Source organism: Salmo salar, chromosome ssa06 (assembly GCF_905237065.1).
Source record: "Salmo salar chromosome ssa06, Ssal_v3.1, whole genome shotgun sequence".
NCBI classification, from domain to species: domain Eukaryota; kingdom Metazoa; phylum Chordata; class Actinopteri; order Salmoniformes; family Salmonidae; genus Salmo; species Salmo salar.
In genome coordinates this window covers 56,042,297-56,058,637 of record NC_059447.1, presented here as the reverse complement: position 1 = coordinate 56,058,637, position 16,341 = coordinate 56,042,297, and the positions used below count along the sequence as shown (strand labels likewise).

Below are 16,341 nucleotides of genomic sequence, written 5' to 3'. Positions count from 1 at the left end.
CATTTTATCAATTTCTCTCAGCCAATCATCAGTCATTTGTGTAGTACTGTGCTTGTTGAGTGTCCTTCCCTATAAGCATGCTGAAAGTCTGTTGTCAATTTGTTTACTGTGAAATAGTATTGTATCTGGTAAAACACCATTTTTTCCACAAGTTTACTAAGGGTAGGTAACAGGCTGTTTGGTCGGCTATTTCAGCCAGTAAAGGGGGCTTTACTATTCTTGGGTAGCGGAATTACTTTAGCTTCCGTCCAGGCCTGAGGGCACACACTTTCTAGTAGGCTTAAATTGAAGATGTGGCAAAAAGGAGTGGTAATATCGTCTGCTATTATCCTCAGTAATTTTCCATCCAGATTGTCAGATCCTGGTGGCTTGTCATTTTTGATAGACAACAATACTTTTTTCACCTCTTCCACACTGACTTTACAGAATTCAAAAGTACAATTACCGTCTTTCATAATTTGGTCCAATATACTTGGATATGTAGTGTCAGCGTTTGTTGCTGCCATGTCATCCCTAAGTTTGCTTATCTTACCAATGAAAAAGTCATTAATGTAGTTGGCAATATCAGTTGGCTTTGATGAATGAGCCATCTGATTCAATGAATGTAATTTATGGTGCCCCAAAGCCTTTTACTATAATTCTTTATATAATTTATCTTTGTTTCATATTATAGTTTATTTAGTTTAGTCACATGATTTCTTAATTTGCAGTACGTTTGCCAATCAGTTGGGCTGCCAGACTTATTTGCCATACCTTTTGCCTCACCTTTTGCCCTCTCAACCACACAATTTTTCAATTCCTCATCAATCCAAGGGGATTTAACAGTTTTTACAGTCATTTTCTTAATGGGTGCGTGCTTATTAGTAACTGGAATAAGCAATTTCAATTTCCTTTGTCACTTGCTTCACATTGTAGGGTCACTTCTTCAGAGAGGTCATAGTACCTCAGTATTGGTTGGTTGCTTACCAATTTCTTGATTTGCTCCAATGCATCATCACGTTGAGGAAGCCATGCCCACAGCACATTCTTTATTGGTCAGACAACACAATGGCTCACATACGTCAGACATAGGAGGTAAGAATTTGGCTAAGTAATTTACAAAACCAAGCAGTCGCTGCAATGCTTTTGCCTCTGTAGGTGGCGGCATTTGCTGTACTGCCTCCATCTTCTTGGGGTCTGGCTTCAGACCTTCAGCTGTCAAAATATGTCCCATGTATGTAATACTTGTGAACCTGAGCTTAACTTTGTCTTTATCTGCACACTTTAGGAAAATTGTTAGTTTTTCCACAGAATTTGCATACAACCCCATGTGCTGGGCATTTGGCTCTTGCGTGTGTTGATCCACAGTACATGCACCCATCTTTAGTATTTTTCCATCTTGCATCACTGTCCGATGAATGTTTCCATTTTTTATCAACATGATCTCTGTATTTGTTCTGAGTGGCATAATTTACAGATTCTGCCTGTTCAGGGACAGTGTTCATCTTTTTTAATTGGATCGGTGTCTGTTCGCTTGCTTTGCAGATATCTATGGTTTTAGACAGCGTAAGTTGTGGTTCGCGCAGCATACTTGCTCTTACTCTGTTATCTTTACACCCAATCACAAGTCTGTCTCTGATCATTTTGTCTGTCATTGATTCAAAATAACAAGAATCAGACAATTGACGCAGCCTCAACATATTTACCAGACGTCTCTGCTTGAGTTTGTTCACGTGTTAAAAATAAATCTTTCATAAATCACATAACGAGTGGGTTCAAAATGTCTTTGTAAAACGTCAAGGATATTCTTTGATCTTTTTCGATTCTGTTCCTCCAGATCTAGGTGACACTGAAACATATGGCACTCTCTTCCAATAATACTAAGCAGTGTTGCCACTCGCACATGCAGGTCTTTTTATTAATCAGGTCTTTTTTTTAAATCTAAGCAGTAGTGATTTCATAATTCTCCCACTGATCACGGAAAAACAATTTGACTGAGAGACATTGCAGGCTCTTTGCCCTCGCTCAGCTGTCCCACGTTTATTTGACAGCGATTACATTGTCCACATACCTTATCCTATTTTCCATATTCATACCACTTCTGGCACCATGTTATTATGTTTATGTGAATAACTCACGTCGGAGAGAGTGTGGTAAAATGCTAGCATAATCCTTTACTCAGGTATTATAAATTACAGGTCACACATCCTAATCAGATACTCATAATGCACCTGTTTATATATCCTAGATAGGTGCCCCACTAGCGCCATCTCTGGGTTGGCATTATGCCCATTATCTTAACAACTATGTTACCTCTACCAGCGACAACAATTAACGTTTACTATGATACCTCTACCAGCTGAGTCCAGGTTGGATTATTGATGTTTCTAAATGTTGAAACAGAGCTTCGGGATTGTAGTTTACATGGTCCCACCGGTAAAGGGTGTTTATAGCTGAGAACCTTTGTGATTTGCATAATGCCTTGTTTAATGCCTTGGGTTCTCGAGAGCAAGGGCACGACGTTATTGCGCTGGCGGCTTGCAAGAAATGCCGTGCCACCACTTCTAGGAAATCTAATAGGCGCTATTCTGCAGTAAAATGCTCGTCTTTTATTTGTCGGATATCCTCGTTGGAGAATTGCATTTTTCTACACTTTGAGTGGCTAAAAACATGTGAAAAGCATTCTTCTCTTTTTAAGGACACTCGAAGGACGTATTTATGACTGGGTTTCTTCTCGTTTCCTCTCCAGATTTGTGATTTGCATGGTGTTTACATAAGTCTGGCCACTTGACAGTAACATCGGTCGCCTAGGGTGGCTACAGACAGTTCGTTTTTTTTTTTTTTTAAACACAATGGAAGTATTATTCAAACAATTGAGGCAATGATGTTTCTTTTCTCAGACCAAGTGGCATATCTGATCAAATTCAGGATGATGCAAGGCCGAAAAGGAAACGTAATTTAAAAAGTAGGCTATGTTTTATTATTTGAATAAACGATCATCATGATGTTTATTCTTATCCCACTAACCTGAGTGGTGGAAATGTATTGTTCAGTAACGGAACTTTTCTTGCTCTGACAGCATTGCATCACCACTGTGGCAAAGGAGTATCTCTGGAACAAGCACGGAGCACATCTTTACCCCCCATTTATCAGCTTCCCCTTGATTCTTTGTATTGTTGTAAAAGGTGCACTATTTACAGATGTATCTCGGACTTGATGAGCCTGTGCGGGAATGCCAGTATAATCAGATCTGCACGCGCAACTCGTTACCTATGGAGACCTTAGGGCTCAAAAAGAAGAAGATTCCCCGAAGGAAGTGGCAGGTCTTTCCCGGTCGAAATAGATTCTACTGTAATGGAAGGGTCATGATGGCGAGGCAGACCGGGGTCTTCTACCTAACCCTAGTCCTCATCATGGTCACCAGCGGGCTTTTCTTCGCGTTCGAGTAAGTTTAAATTACACACTACAGTTGCTCATGCAAGACCTTAACGCAATTCACTGGTGGAGCACATTTGTGAGCAAGGGGTGGGCTATGTAACCGCAGTCAATTTGTTTTTAATTTCGATATTCGGAGTTCATTCGTCAATAGCTCTCAGACGCAAGGTCCTAGGATGATGATAATTATATAACTACAATCAGATGATGGTAGAGAGCAAGGGACACCATTTGTTTTTACCGACGGTCGAACTCTTCCATTGACAGAGCCGAAAAGGAGGCGATATGCAATTTCTGGCGCTCAGGTGCTTTAGGGACCGTCGTAAAAGTGCAATATCGGTTTCATTCCCATCTAAGAGGGTTAGCCCTATATCAACATTACACATTGCATAGTGCCTCGAGTCGCTAAAGGGCCCAACATGTTTATTAGTTACTTCTAACTACTAAGGGTGCTATATTTTACCTATTTACAAAGATACCAGGTGAAATTGTGATGTAAAGCCACATAATGTGAGGTCACTGACCCCCGTCCCATCCATGCTACATTCATTAGAATTCCAGTTCACCACCCTGATTTTTACCTGAACTTTTCCTGATATTTTCAATAGCTCACTGTCCATATGAGTTACAGATATACAGACAAGTGTGTTGGGTTTCTTGATCTCTTATCAAAAGTACACCTCAGAATTGATTTTCCAAAAATGTTCGCCAAGTACAACTGTGGTTATTAATTAATGTACAGATCTAATTTTCAATAGCTTCGAGTCCAAATGACGTACAGTGCCTTGGAAAGTATTCAGACCCCTTGACTTTTTCCACATTTTGTTACATTACAGCCTTATTCTAAAATGGATAAAAGAAAATAAAAATCTGCAGCAGTCTACAAACTATACACCATAATGACAAAGCAAAAACAGGTTTTTAGAGTTTTTTTGAAATGTATTACAAATAATACAGAACCTTATTTACATACAGTACCAGTCAGAAGTTTGGACACACCTACAATTTGTTTTATTTTTTACTATTTTCTACATTGTAGAATAATAGTGAAAACATCAAAACTATGAAATAACACATGGAATCATGAGGTAACCAAAAAAGTGTTAAACAAATCAAAATATATTTTAGATTTAGATTCTTCAAAGTAGCCACCCTTTGCCTTGATGACAGCTTTGCACACTTTTGGCATTCTCTCAACCAGATTCACCTGGAATGCTTTTCCAACAGTCTTGAAGGAGTTCCCACATATGCTGAGCACTTGTTGGCTGCTTTTCCTTCAACCTGCGGTCCAACTCATCCCAAACCATCTCAATTGGATTGAGGTCGGGTCATCTGATGCAGCACTCCATCACTCTCCTTCTTGGTAAAATAGCCCTTACACCGCCTGGAGGTGTGTTTTGGGTCATTGTTCTGTTGAAAAACAAATGATAGTCCCACTAAGCGCAAACCAGATGGGATGGTGTATCACTACAGAATGCTGTGGTAGCCATGCTGGTGAAGTGTGCGTTGAATTCTAAACAAATCACAGACAGTGTCACCAGAAAAGCACCATCACACCTCCTCCTCCATGCTTCAGGGTGGGAACCACGCATGCAGAGATCATCCGTTCACCTACTCTGCGTCTCACAAAGACACGGCGGTTGGAACAAACAATCTCAAATTTGGACTCATCAGACCAAAGGACAGATTTCCACCTGTCTAATGTCCATTGCTCGTGTTTCTTGGCCCAAGCAAGTCTCTTCTTCTTATTGGTGTCCTTTAGTAGTGTTTTCTTTTTGCAGCAATTTGACCATGAAGGCCTTTTTCACGCTGTCTCCACTGAACAGTTGATGTTGAGATGTGTCTGTTACTTGAACTCTTTAAAGCATTTATTTGGGCTGCAATTTCTGAAGCTGGTAACTCTAATGAACTTATCCTCTAAAGCAGAGGTAACTCTTGGTCTTCTTTTCCTGTGGCGGTCCTCATGAGAGACAGTTTCATCATAGCGCTTGATGTTTTTTTGCTCTTGAACTTGAAGAAACTTTCAAAGTTCTTGAGGTTTTCCTGGATTGACTGACCTATATGTCTTAAAGTAATGATGTACTGTTGTTTCTCATTGCTTATTTGAGCTGCTCTTGCCATAATATGGACGTGGTCTTTTACCAAATCTTCTGTATACCACCTCTACATTGTCAATACACAACTGATTGGCTCAAAAGGAAAGAAATTACACAAATTAACTTTTAACAAGGCACAACTGTTAATTAAAATGCATTCCAGGTGATTACCACATGAAACTGGTTGAGAGAATGCCAAGAGTGTGCAAAGCTTTCATCAAGGCAAAGGGTTGCAACTTTGAAGAATCTGAAATATAAAATAGGTTTTGATTTGTTTAACAACTTTTTTATTTACCACATGATTCCATATGTGTTATTTCATAGTTGTGATGCCTTCAGTATTATTCTACAATGTTGAAAATTGTAAAAATAAAGAAAAACCCTGAAATGAGTAGGTGTGTCCAAACTTTTGACTGGTGCTGTACGTATTCAGACCCTTTGCTATGAGACTCGAAATTGAGCACAGGTGCATCCTGTTTCCATTGATCATCCTTGAGATGTTTCTACAACTTGATTGGAGTCCACCTGTGGTAAATTCAATTGATTGGACATGATTAGGAAAGGCACACACCTGTCTATATAAGTTCCCACAGTTGACAGTGCATGTCATAGCAAAAACCAAGCCAGGATTGTGTCGAGGCACAGATCTGGCTAAGGGTACCAAAACATTTCTGCAGCATTGAAGGTCCCCAAGAACACAGGGGCCTCCATCATTCTTAAATGGAAGAAGTTTGGAACCACCAAGACTCTTCCTAGAGCTGGCCGGCTGGCCAAATTGAGCAATCTGGGGAGGAGGGCCTGGGTCACGGAGGTGACCAAGAACCCGGTGGTCACTCTGACAGAGCTCCAGAGTTCCTCTGTGGAGATGGGAGAAACTTCCAGAAGGACAAGCATCTCTGCAGCACTCCACCAATCAGGCCTTTATTGTAGAGTGGCCAGACGGAAGCCACTCCTCAGTAAAAGGCACCTAAAAACTCTCAGATCATGAGAAACAAGATTCTCTGGTCTGATGAAACCAAGATTGAACTCTTTGGACTGAATGCCAAGCGTCACGTCTGGAGGAAACCTCGCACCATCCCTACGGTGAAGCATGGTAGAGGCAGCATCATGCTGTGGGTATGTTTTTCAGCGGCAGGGACTGGGAGACTAGTCAGGATTGAGGCAAAGATGAACTGAGCAAAGTACAGAGAGATACTTGATGAACACCTGCTCCAGAATGCTCAAGACCTCAGACTGGGGCATTTAACCATGGAAAGATGACTGGGAATATGGCTGAATACAGACAGTGTAGTTATTTCCTCTGCAAGGCAATCAAACAAGAATGTCGGTATAGGGACAAAGTGGAATGGCAATTCAACAGCTCAGACACGAGACGTATGTGGTAGGGTCTACAGGCAATCACGGACTACAAGAAGAAAACCAGCCACGTCACGGACACCAACTTCTTTCTTCCAGACAAACTAAACACCTTCTTTGCCTGCTTTGAGGATAATACAGTGCCACCGCACAGCCTGCTACCAAGGACTGCGGGCCCCCTCCTCTCCTTCTCCGTGGCCGACGTTAGTAAGACATTTAAACGTGTTAACCCTCGCAATGCTGGGCCGGCATCCCAAGCCGTGTTCTCAGAGCATGCGCAGACCAGCTGGCTGGTGTGTTTACGGACATATTCATTCCTTCCCTATCCCAGTCTTCTGTCCCCACATGCTTCAAGATGGCCACCATTGTTCCCGTACCCAAGAAGGCAAAGGTAACTGAACTAATTGACTATTGCCCCATAGCACTCACTTCTGTCATCAGGAAGTGCTTTTAGAGACTAGCCAACGATCATATCACCTCCACCTTACCTGCCACTCTAGACGCACTTCAATTTGCATACCGCCCCAATAGGTCCACAGACGACGCAATCGTCATCACACTGCACACTGCCCTATCCCATCTGGACAAGAGGAATACCTATGTAAGAATGCTGGTCATTGACTACAGCTGAGCATTCAACACTATAGTACCCTCCAAGCTCATCATCAAGCTGGAGGCCCTGGGTCTCAACCCCACCCTGTGCAAGTGGGTCCTGGACTTCCTGACGGGCTGCCCCCAGGTGGTGAAGGTAGGAAACAACATCTCCACTTTGCTGATCCTCAACACTAGGGCCCCACAAGGGTGCGTGCTCAGCCCCCTCCTGTACTCCCTGTTCACCCATGACTGCGTGGCCATGCATGCCTCCAATTCAATCATCAAGTTTGCAGACGACACAACAGTAGTGGGCTTGAATACCAACCACGACGAGACAGCCTACAGGGAGGAGGTGTGAGCACTTGGAGTGTGGTGTCAGGAAAACAACCTCTCACTCAACGTCAACAAAACAAAGGAGATGATCGTGGACTTCAGGAAACAGTAGAGGGAGCACCCCCCCTATCCTCATCGACAGGACAGCAGTGGAAAAGGAGGAACATTTTAAATTCCTCAACGTATACATCATGGACAATCTGAAATGGTCCACCCACACAGACAGCGTGGTGAAGAAGGCGCAACAGCGCCTCTTCAACCTCAGGAGGCTGAAGAAATTTGGTTTGTCACCTAAAACCCTCACAAACTTTTACAGATGCACAATTGAGAGCATCCTGTCGGTCTGTATCACCGTCTGGTACGGCAGCTGCAACGCCCACAACCGCAAGGCTCTCCAGAGGGCGGTGTAGTCTGCACAACGCATCACCGGGGGGAAACTACCTGCCCTCCAGGACACCTACAGCACCCGATGTCACAGGAAGGCCAAAAAGATCATCAAGGACATCAACCACCCGAGCCACTGTCTGTTCACCCCGCTATCATCCAGAAGGTGAGGTCAGTACAGGTGCATCAAAGCTGGGACCGAGAGACTGAAAAACAGCTTCTATCTCAAGGCCATCAGACTGTTATACAGCCATCTCTAACACAGAGAGGCTTCTTGCCTAAATACAGACTTGAAATCATTGACCACTTTAATAAATGGATCACTAGTCACTTTAATAATGCCACTTTAATAATGTTTACATATCTTGCATTACTCATCACATATGTATATACTGTATTTTATACCATCTATTTTATCTTGCCTATGCCGCTCGGTCATCGCTCATCCATATATTTATATGTACAGTTGAAGTCGGAAGTTTACATACACTTAGGTTGGAATCATTAAAACTAGTTTTTCAACCATTCCACAAATTTCTTGTTAACAAACTATAGTGGTAGATGGTAGAGGCAGATTTGCCGTCGTACCCACTTGCCGTCGGATCCTTACAAGGCACCTGGACCTACGTCCCCGATATCTCTTTCTCATGCGAATTATGGGGATTTGGGACTTGTCGGGTGTCTGAAGTAAATCCTTCGCATCCGACTCATTAAAGAAAAACTCTTCGTCCACTACGAGGTGAGTAATCGTTGTCCTGATATCCAGAAACATTATGTACAAAATAAGTTACAAATAATGCAAAAAAACACACACAATAGCGCAATTGGTTAGGAAACTGTAAAACGGCAACCATCTCATCCGGCGCCAACCTTGTAGCGTCATACCCAAGAAAACTCGAGGCTGTAATCGTTGCTAAAGGTGCTTCAATAAAGTACTGAGTAAAGCGTCTGAATACTTATGTAAATGTGATATTTCAATTGGGTTTTTTTATTAGCAAAAATTTTTTTGCTTTGTCATTATGGGGTATTTTGTGTAGATTGGTGGGGGGGGGGGAAACAATTTCATTTTAGAATAAGGCTGTAACGTAACAAAATGTGGAAAAGGTGTGGGGTCTGAATACTTTCCGAATGCACCGTATGCAGTACATCTAAAACTACTTGATGTTAGGTCAATGACATCCCTCCTTCATAGTATACTCATTAGAATTGCCATTTTTCATTTAATTGAAAATACATTAATATTTCCTGTCCATATGAGCTACAGATCTACAGACAAATGTGGTGGGTTCCTTGACCTCTTATCAAAGGTACACCTTTATTTTCTTAAAATTCAAAGTTTGATGTTCTGAAAAATAAAATATACTCTACACTGTGCATTTTTATAAAATTATGAGACTGGAGAACACATTGGGAGGAATCTTAGACCTTTCCTCCATACAGCATCTTTCTAGATCCTTGATATCCTTTGTATGTGCTTATGGACTGCCCTCTTCATTTCAAACCACTGGTTTTTAATGGGGTTCAAGTCAGGAGACTGAGATGGCCATTTCAAAATGTTGATTTTTTTTGTCGTGAATTTACCATATGTTTGTAGATTTTTATGTATGCTTGGGGTTATTGTCTTGCTGGAAGATCTACTTGAGACCAAGTTTCAGCATCCTGGTACTTGGTAAAGTTCATGCCGTTGACCAGTGTAAGTAAAATAGCCCCATAACGTCAAAGATCTGCCACCATATTTTACAGTTTCTCGACGCCGAAGAGCTCTATTTTCATGTCATCGGACAATAGCACCCATTCCATTCCAAGTGCCAATGTTGTTTATCAAACTCCAGGCGGTGCTATGGTCAGATTTTTTGAAAGTGTTTTACTCAATTATTTCGATCAATAGTGAGCTCACCCGTGATGTGATGAATTACAAATAGTAATTGCTATTAGGTAATTCATATTATGGTTTCTGTCAGCCGAGAGTTATCTAAATATGACTGCTTGTGTTATGTCAATCTTTCCTCAGTTAGCGCTAGGACAAATGTAGCCTATATTTTCCAGTTTGGATGATTGTGTTATGCAGTCGCTACTTCTGCGAATGACATTGTATTCAAAAATAAACCGGTCACATTCAGGACATAACGTTGTAAGGACTGTGTTTGTGCAGAATGTTTCTGTGAAAAAACTGTGGCCGGCTCAAACGTTGACTGTTGCGTCAATCGAAACTGGACTCTAATCACTCCGGTTTGAGCGTACGTTTCAGGGATCACTGTAGATCGATCACATCCGTGTGTTGGTACGTGTCAAAGGGTTAAACCAACTTTGTTTTCCCCACAACAATTTATGTGAAAAAATACATGTTCATAAAACGTAAATAGACCTATGATCTTTCTCACTTTACTGTAGCCTACTTGCATGACCCAGAGAGCTAAAATCACTGGGAGCAAGGTCACTCATGTCCCTAATTCATGATACACCAAAAACAATTCCCAATTTAAAGTTTATAAATAAATATTTAATGTCATAATTATAAATGTTAATGCAACACATACGCAGGGAGTCATGAAGCAGGTGCAGAAGGTGAGTTTAATAATAAGAAACATGAAGATAATCAAAATTGTAGTAGCGTACTGAACGTAAACAAAACCACTACTGTCTGAAGACTGAGGCTAATGAGAGCTAAATAAAGGGAGAATAATCAGGTTGATGATGAAGTCCAGGTGTGCGTAACAATGGGGAGCAAGTGTGCACAATGATGGTTGCCAGGTGTGTGTAATGTGGGTTGCCAGGACTGGTGGTTAGTAGACCGGCGACGTCGAGCGCTGGAGCAGGAGAGTGTGAGTAGACATGACAGTGCCCTGCCTCCTGACACACGGCTCCAGCCGCAGGACAACGCCGGCCAGGGGGACGGCCTCGATGGCGAGGAGTGGGCTGGTCCGGACGGCGGAGGTGGAAATCCACCGGGACCCAACAGCGCTCCTCTGGACCATACCCCTCCCAGTCCACCAGGTACTGGATCTGACCCCCACGACGTCAGGAGTCCAGGAGGGACCTGACGGCATAGGCGGGGCTCCCATCAATATCCAGGGGAGGTGGAAGGGTGTCGCGGAGGACGGCACCAGCCAGGGGACCAAACCTCCTCTGCGCGCCTGAACCACTCGTCCACCGCAGGAGCTTCGGTCTGGCTCGGGGTCCATGGAGCCAGGGCTGGCTGATATCCCAGGACACACTGGAAGGAGGTCAGCCCGGTGGAGAATTGATGCTGTGAATTCTGGCCGTACTCTACCCAGGGAAGAAACCGGGCCCACTCCCCCTGGCAGTGACTCGTAAGGAACCTCCCCAGCTCCTGGTTCATCCTCTCTACCTGCCCGTTGGACTGAGGCCGGTACCCGGATGTGAGGCTGATCGTGACCCCCAGCTTCTCCATGAAGGCTTTCCATACCCGTGACGTGAATTGGGGGCTGTGGTCGAAGACGATGTCCTCTGGAAATCCATAGTGCTGGAAGACCTACGGGAACAGTGCCTCAGCGACCTGGGCGTTAGGGAGACCAATAAGAGGGATAAAATGGCAGGATCTCGAGAATCTGTCCTCAACAACCATAATAGTAGTGAAACCATCAGAAGAGGGGAGATCAGTGACAAAATCAATGGACAGATGAGACCAAGGCCGCTGAGGCATGGGAAGAGGAAGGAGTTTCCCTGCTGGAGCGTGCCGGGGAGATTTAGTTTGGGCACATATGGAGCAAGAGTTGACATAGCGAGCGACGTCCTGCGCCAAGGTGGGCCACCAGTACTTTCCAGAGATAGATTGAATAGTGCGGGGATACTTGGGTGTCCAGTGATGAGATGTGTTGCACCCAGGTAGGGCTGGGCGATAAATCAATATCAATAATTATCGAGGTAACTAAAACGTTTAACTTTCGATAATGTTGATATAGAATAATTCGGTACAGCAGTCCATTTCACCTCTGTGACGCAGCAGGAATGTGAGGAGAAGTGACAATATGCATGTGGAGAGGTATACGCCAACTAAAAACCACTTAGCACCTCGAGTGATTGAGTAGCCACTATTAACTATGAAAAATGTGTGATTTACATTTCGCTCACACCGCACTGCCTAAACTCTACACCGAGTGTAGGGAAAAAGTTGAGGAACAGCTCAAGACAGATTTGACGTATGTTGCTACTACTACCGATCTGTGGTCTAGTCGCACGCACGTCAGAGCCTTATATTAGCCTCACTATCCACTATATTGACAAAGAGTGGAATCTTCTAAATATATGGCTTCAAACATCATACTTTCCCGACGACCACATGGGTGAAGTTATAGCAGAGGGGCTCATTGACGCTCTCACCTCCTGGGGACTCAGTCAAGACAGACAGGTCTGCATTACAACGGATAGTGGTGCGAACGTGGTGAAGGCCGCTCAAATCAACAAATGGACCTGACTGCAATGTTATGAACATCGTCTGCACTTGGCCATTGGTAAGTAACCTTGTCAATTGTGTATATTGAAGTGATTGGTTAGATGAAACTAAATGTGCATTTTTTTTATCAACTGATTAAGTTAAATATTACATTTGTACATAACTAAAGGGTTTATTGTGATTTTAAAATTGTATTAAAATCTCTTGATTTCTCTTAGAGAGAGTGGGTAGAGACAAACGGATGGATCGAGCAATTGGAGTGTGTAAGAAAGCGGTAGATTACTTTTCCTATTCGTGGAAAAAGGAGACCTGGCAGTTGCTCAAAAAGAACACAACCTACCCCAGCACAAGTTGGTGACAGTCACCTACCAGGTGGGGATCACGCCAAAAGATGTTGCAAAGAGTACTGGAGCAGGAGAAAGCCATTTCACAGGTCTTGTCCAGTGACCAGAAGACCCGGCACTTAGCTCCCACCTATACTGATATAGATGTTCTTGAGTCCATCAACCAGACATTGACCCACTCCTACAATTCACAGATGCTCTGTCTGGTGAGTCTTATGACAGTGTGTCTTACCTGAAGCCAGTACTACACCTGTTCAATACAGAGGTCATGAAACCCGATGATGGTGAAACAGAGCTCACCCAAACCATCAAAACGATAGTCATGAACTATCTGAATGAGAAATATGATGACCTAGCCACAGATGACCACCTGGACATAGCCTCGTTGGTCGACCCTCATTTTAAAACACATTACATCAAAGAGGAGAAGGTGGGCCACATAAAAGCAAGAGCTGTCTCAGAGATGGTCAATGAGGGACATGAAAACCCAAGCCCAGCACAGAGAGACGTTGCTACCGCTTCACCACAACTGACAGCTAAAAAGAGAAAGTAATTGGGCAGTTTTTTTCAGAAATCCATGCTCCATCACCACAGGTCTTACTGAAATCCAGCTGGCAGAGAAGGAACTCAGCTGCTACCTTCAGTCTCCTGATGCTGACAGTGAAACCAATCCACTGAACTGGTGGAAGATCCACCCAAAAAACTTTTCCCAAGTCATCCACCTGGCAAAGCGCTACCTGTGCATTCCTGCGACCAGCTCCCCCTCAGAGCGTGTTTTTAGCACCGGTGGAAACATAGTGACCTGCCATAGGGCAGCTTTAAAGCCAGAGACCGTAGACAAACTTGTCTTTCTTGCTTGTAACTTGTAAGACAACAACTAACCCAACTTCAACTGTGATGTGCCAACAGTTATAATGCATATTGACTTGCACTATTTGTTTTTAGTTTTTTTTTTTCTTGTTCACAACTTGTAAGGGTTTATAGCTTTAAAAAAAAGGTGGAGTTAATGTTATTTGTGAGTTATTCTACTTCTGACAATAAATAAAAAACATTTAAGCCTTAAGCAGAAATGACCCTTTTTAAACATTAATTGATTAAAATTGTGATAATTATCATTAAAGCTAGAGACAGTAGACAGACTTGTCTTTCTTTCTTGTAACTTGTAAGACAACAACTACCCCAACAAACTGTGATGTGCCGTTAGGCTAACAGTTATAATGCATATTGACTTGCACTATTTTATTTCTTACTCATGAATTGTAAGGGTTTACAGCTTTAAACAAATGTTTTAAATGTTATTTGTGAGTTCTAATTCTGACAATAAATAAGAAACATTAAAGCCTTTGGTTTGTTCAGGCTGCAACGATCGTCGTAGAGAGGTGACCAAGATGCAGCGTGGCACGTGTTCATGATTATTTATTTAAATCAAACAAACACTCGAACAAAATTAACAACGGGAAATGAAAGCACACAGTTCTGTCAGGTACAGAAACACAAAACAGAAAACAACTACCCACAAACACAGGTGGGAAAAGGCTGCCTAAGTATGGTTCCCAATCAGAGACAACAATAGACAGCTGCCTCTGATTGGAAACTATACCTGGCCAAAACATAGAAATATAATGACATAGAATGCCCACCCCACACCCTGACCTAACAAAATAGAGAAATAAACCGTCTCTCTCAGATCAGGGCGTGACACAGGCATTCTTGAGTCTGAAGCAGATATGCACCTTTTAAACATTATTTGATTAATATTGTGATTAATTATCTTTATCGAATGAAAAATATATACATACATATCGTGATAATTTATTTGCCATATCGTCCAGCCCCACGCCCAGGGCAACAGCCGATCCCTTATCCCTGTGGGAACGTGGGTTCCCTCTCCAGAGCCTGGCGAATGTCCACATCTATGTCCCAAAGCACGGGGGCAACGACTCGAAAGGGCAGAATGATGGGTGCACTCAGGACAGAAACATCTCCCACATCGTAGAGACGGGACAGGGCATCGGCTTTGATGTTCTTTGAACCTGGGTGATATGACAAGGTGAAGTCGAATCTAGTGAAGAAAAGGGCCCACCTTGCTTGGCGCTGGTTCAGCCGCCTCGCTGTCCGTATGTACTCCAGGTTCTGATGGTCGGTGAGGATGAGAAATGGGTCCTTGGTGCCTTCCAGCCAGTGTCTCCACTCCTCTAATGCCAATTTCACCACCAAGAGCTCCGGTCGCCAAAGGCATAGTTCCTCCCTGCAGGAGACAGTTTTTTTGTTGTAGTATGCACATGGATACAATTTCTGTGGGTTACCTTCACGTTGGGACAAGACGGCCCCCACGCCCACTTCTGAAGTGTGTACCTCCACCTCGGAGAGGCAGCATAGGATCTGGGTGTTTCAGCAAAGGGGCGGAGGTGAAACGCCCCTTCAGTATACGGAAGGCCTCATTGACTGCAGGACTCCACACCAACTTATGAGGACCACCCTTGAGGTGGGAGGAGAGGCGATGGAGCTGAAGTTCCTAATGAAGCGGCGGTAGAAGTTGGCAAACCCCAAAAACCGTTGTAGCCCATTTATGGTGGTTGGGACTGGTCATGACTGCATCGCCCTTCCTCTCCTCCATCATAACTCCCTATGGACTGATCCTAAGAAGGAAACAGCGACCTGATGGAACTGGCACTTCTCCGCTTTCACATACAGGTGATTCTCCAGGAGTCGTTCCAGGACTACTCTGACGTTGGCGATGTAATCCTCCAACGTGGCCGAGTAGACCAGGATGTCATTGATATACACAACCACCTCCTGGCACCCAAGCATGTCCTGGAACACCTCGTTAACGAATGCCTGGAACACTGACGGAGCATTGGCTAATCCATAAGGCATCACCAAGTACTCATAGTGACCAGACATCGTGCTGAATGCCGTTTTCCATTTATTCCCCTCCCGGATGCGGATCAGATTGTATGCACTCCGTAGGTCCAATTTGGTATTAAAAGAAACGGGACCCGCTGAGCTGTTCGATCGCGGCCAGCACCAACGGGAGAGGGTAGCAGTACTTGGTGGTGAAGGAATTGAGTTCTCTGTAATTGATGCACAGGTGTAGATCTCCGTCCTTCTTGGCAACGAAGAAGAAGCCCGCCAACTCAGGGGAGGTGGACGTTCGGATGAAACTCTGTTGGAGAGCTTCCTGGATGTACTCCATAGCCTTGGTTTCAGCCACCGACAGAGGGTAGATGTGGAGGCGTAGAGCCTGCAAGCAGGTCGATGCCACAGTCCCAGGGGTGATGAGGACAGAGACAGACAGGTGGCGCAGGTCTTGGAGAAAACGTCCCGGAGATCCTGGTATACTGAGTAAAGGGTCTGAACACTTATGTAAATGTTTTTTATGTTTTTATACATTTGCAAACATTTC

General features: G+C 43.6%; 1 protein-coding gene across 1 annotated transcript in view; it reads left to right on the top strand.

The window, feature by feature from the left end:
- Nucleotides 1-2,231: 2,231 nt before the first annotated feature.
- LOC106607667 (zinc finger DHHC-type palmitoyltransferase 14) overlaps nt 2,232-16,341 on the top strand; it is a 49,522-nt gene continuing 35,412 nt past the window's right edge. Inside the window, exon 1 of the mRNA XM_014204863.2 lies at nt 2,232-3,424. Within this exon, the coding sequence (XP_014060338.1) occupies nt 3,180-3,424 (245 nt within the window). The 5' untranslated portion in view covers nt 2,232-3,179. The remainder of the gene's footprint in view (nt 3,425-16,341) is intronic.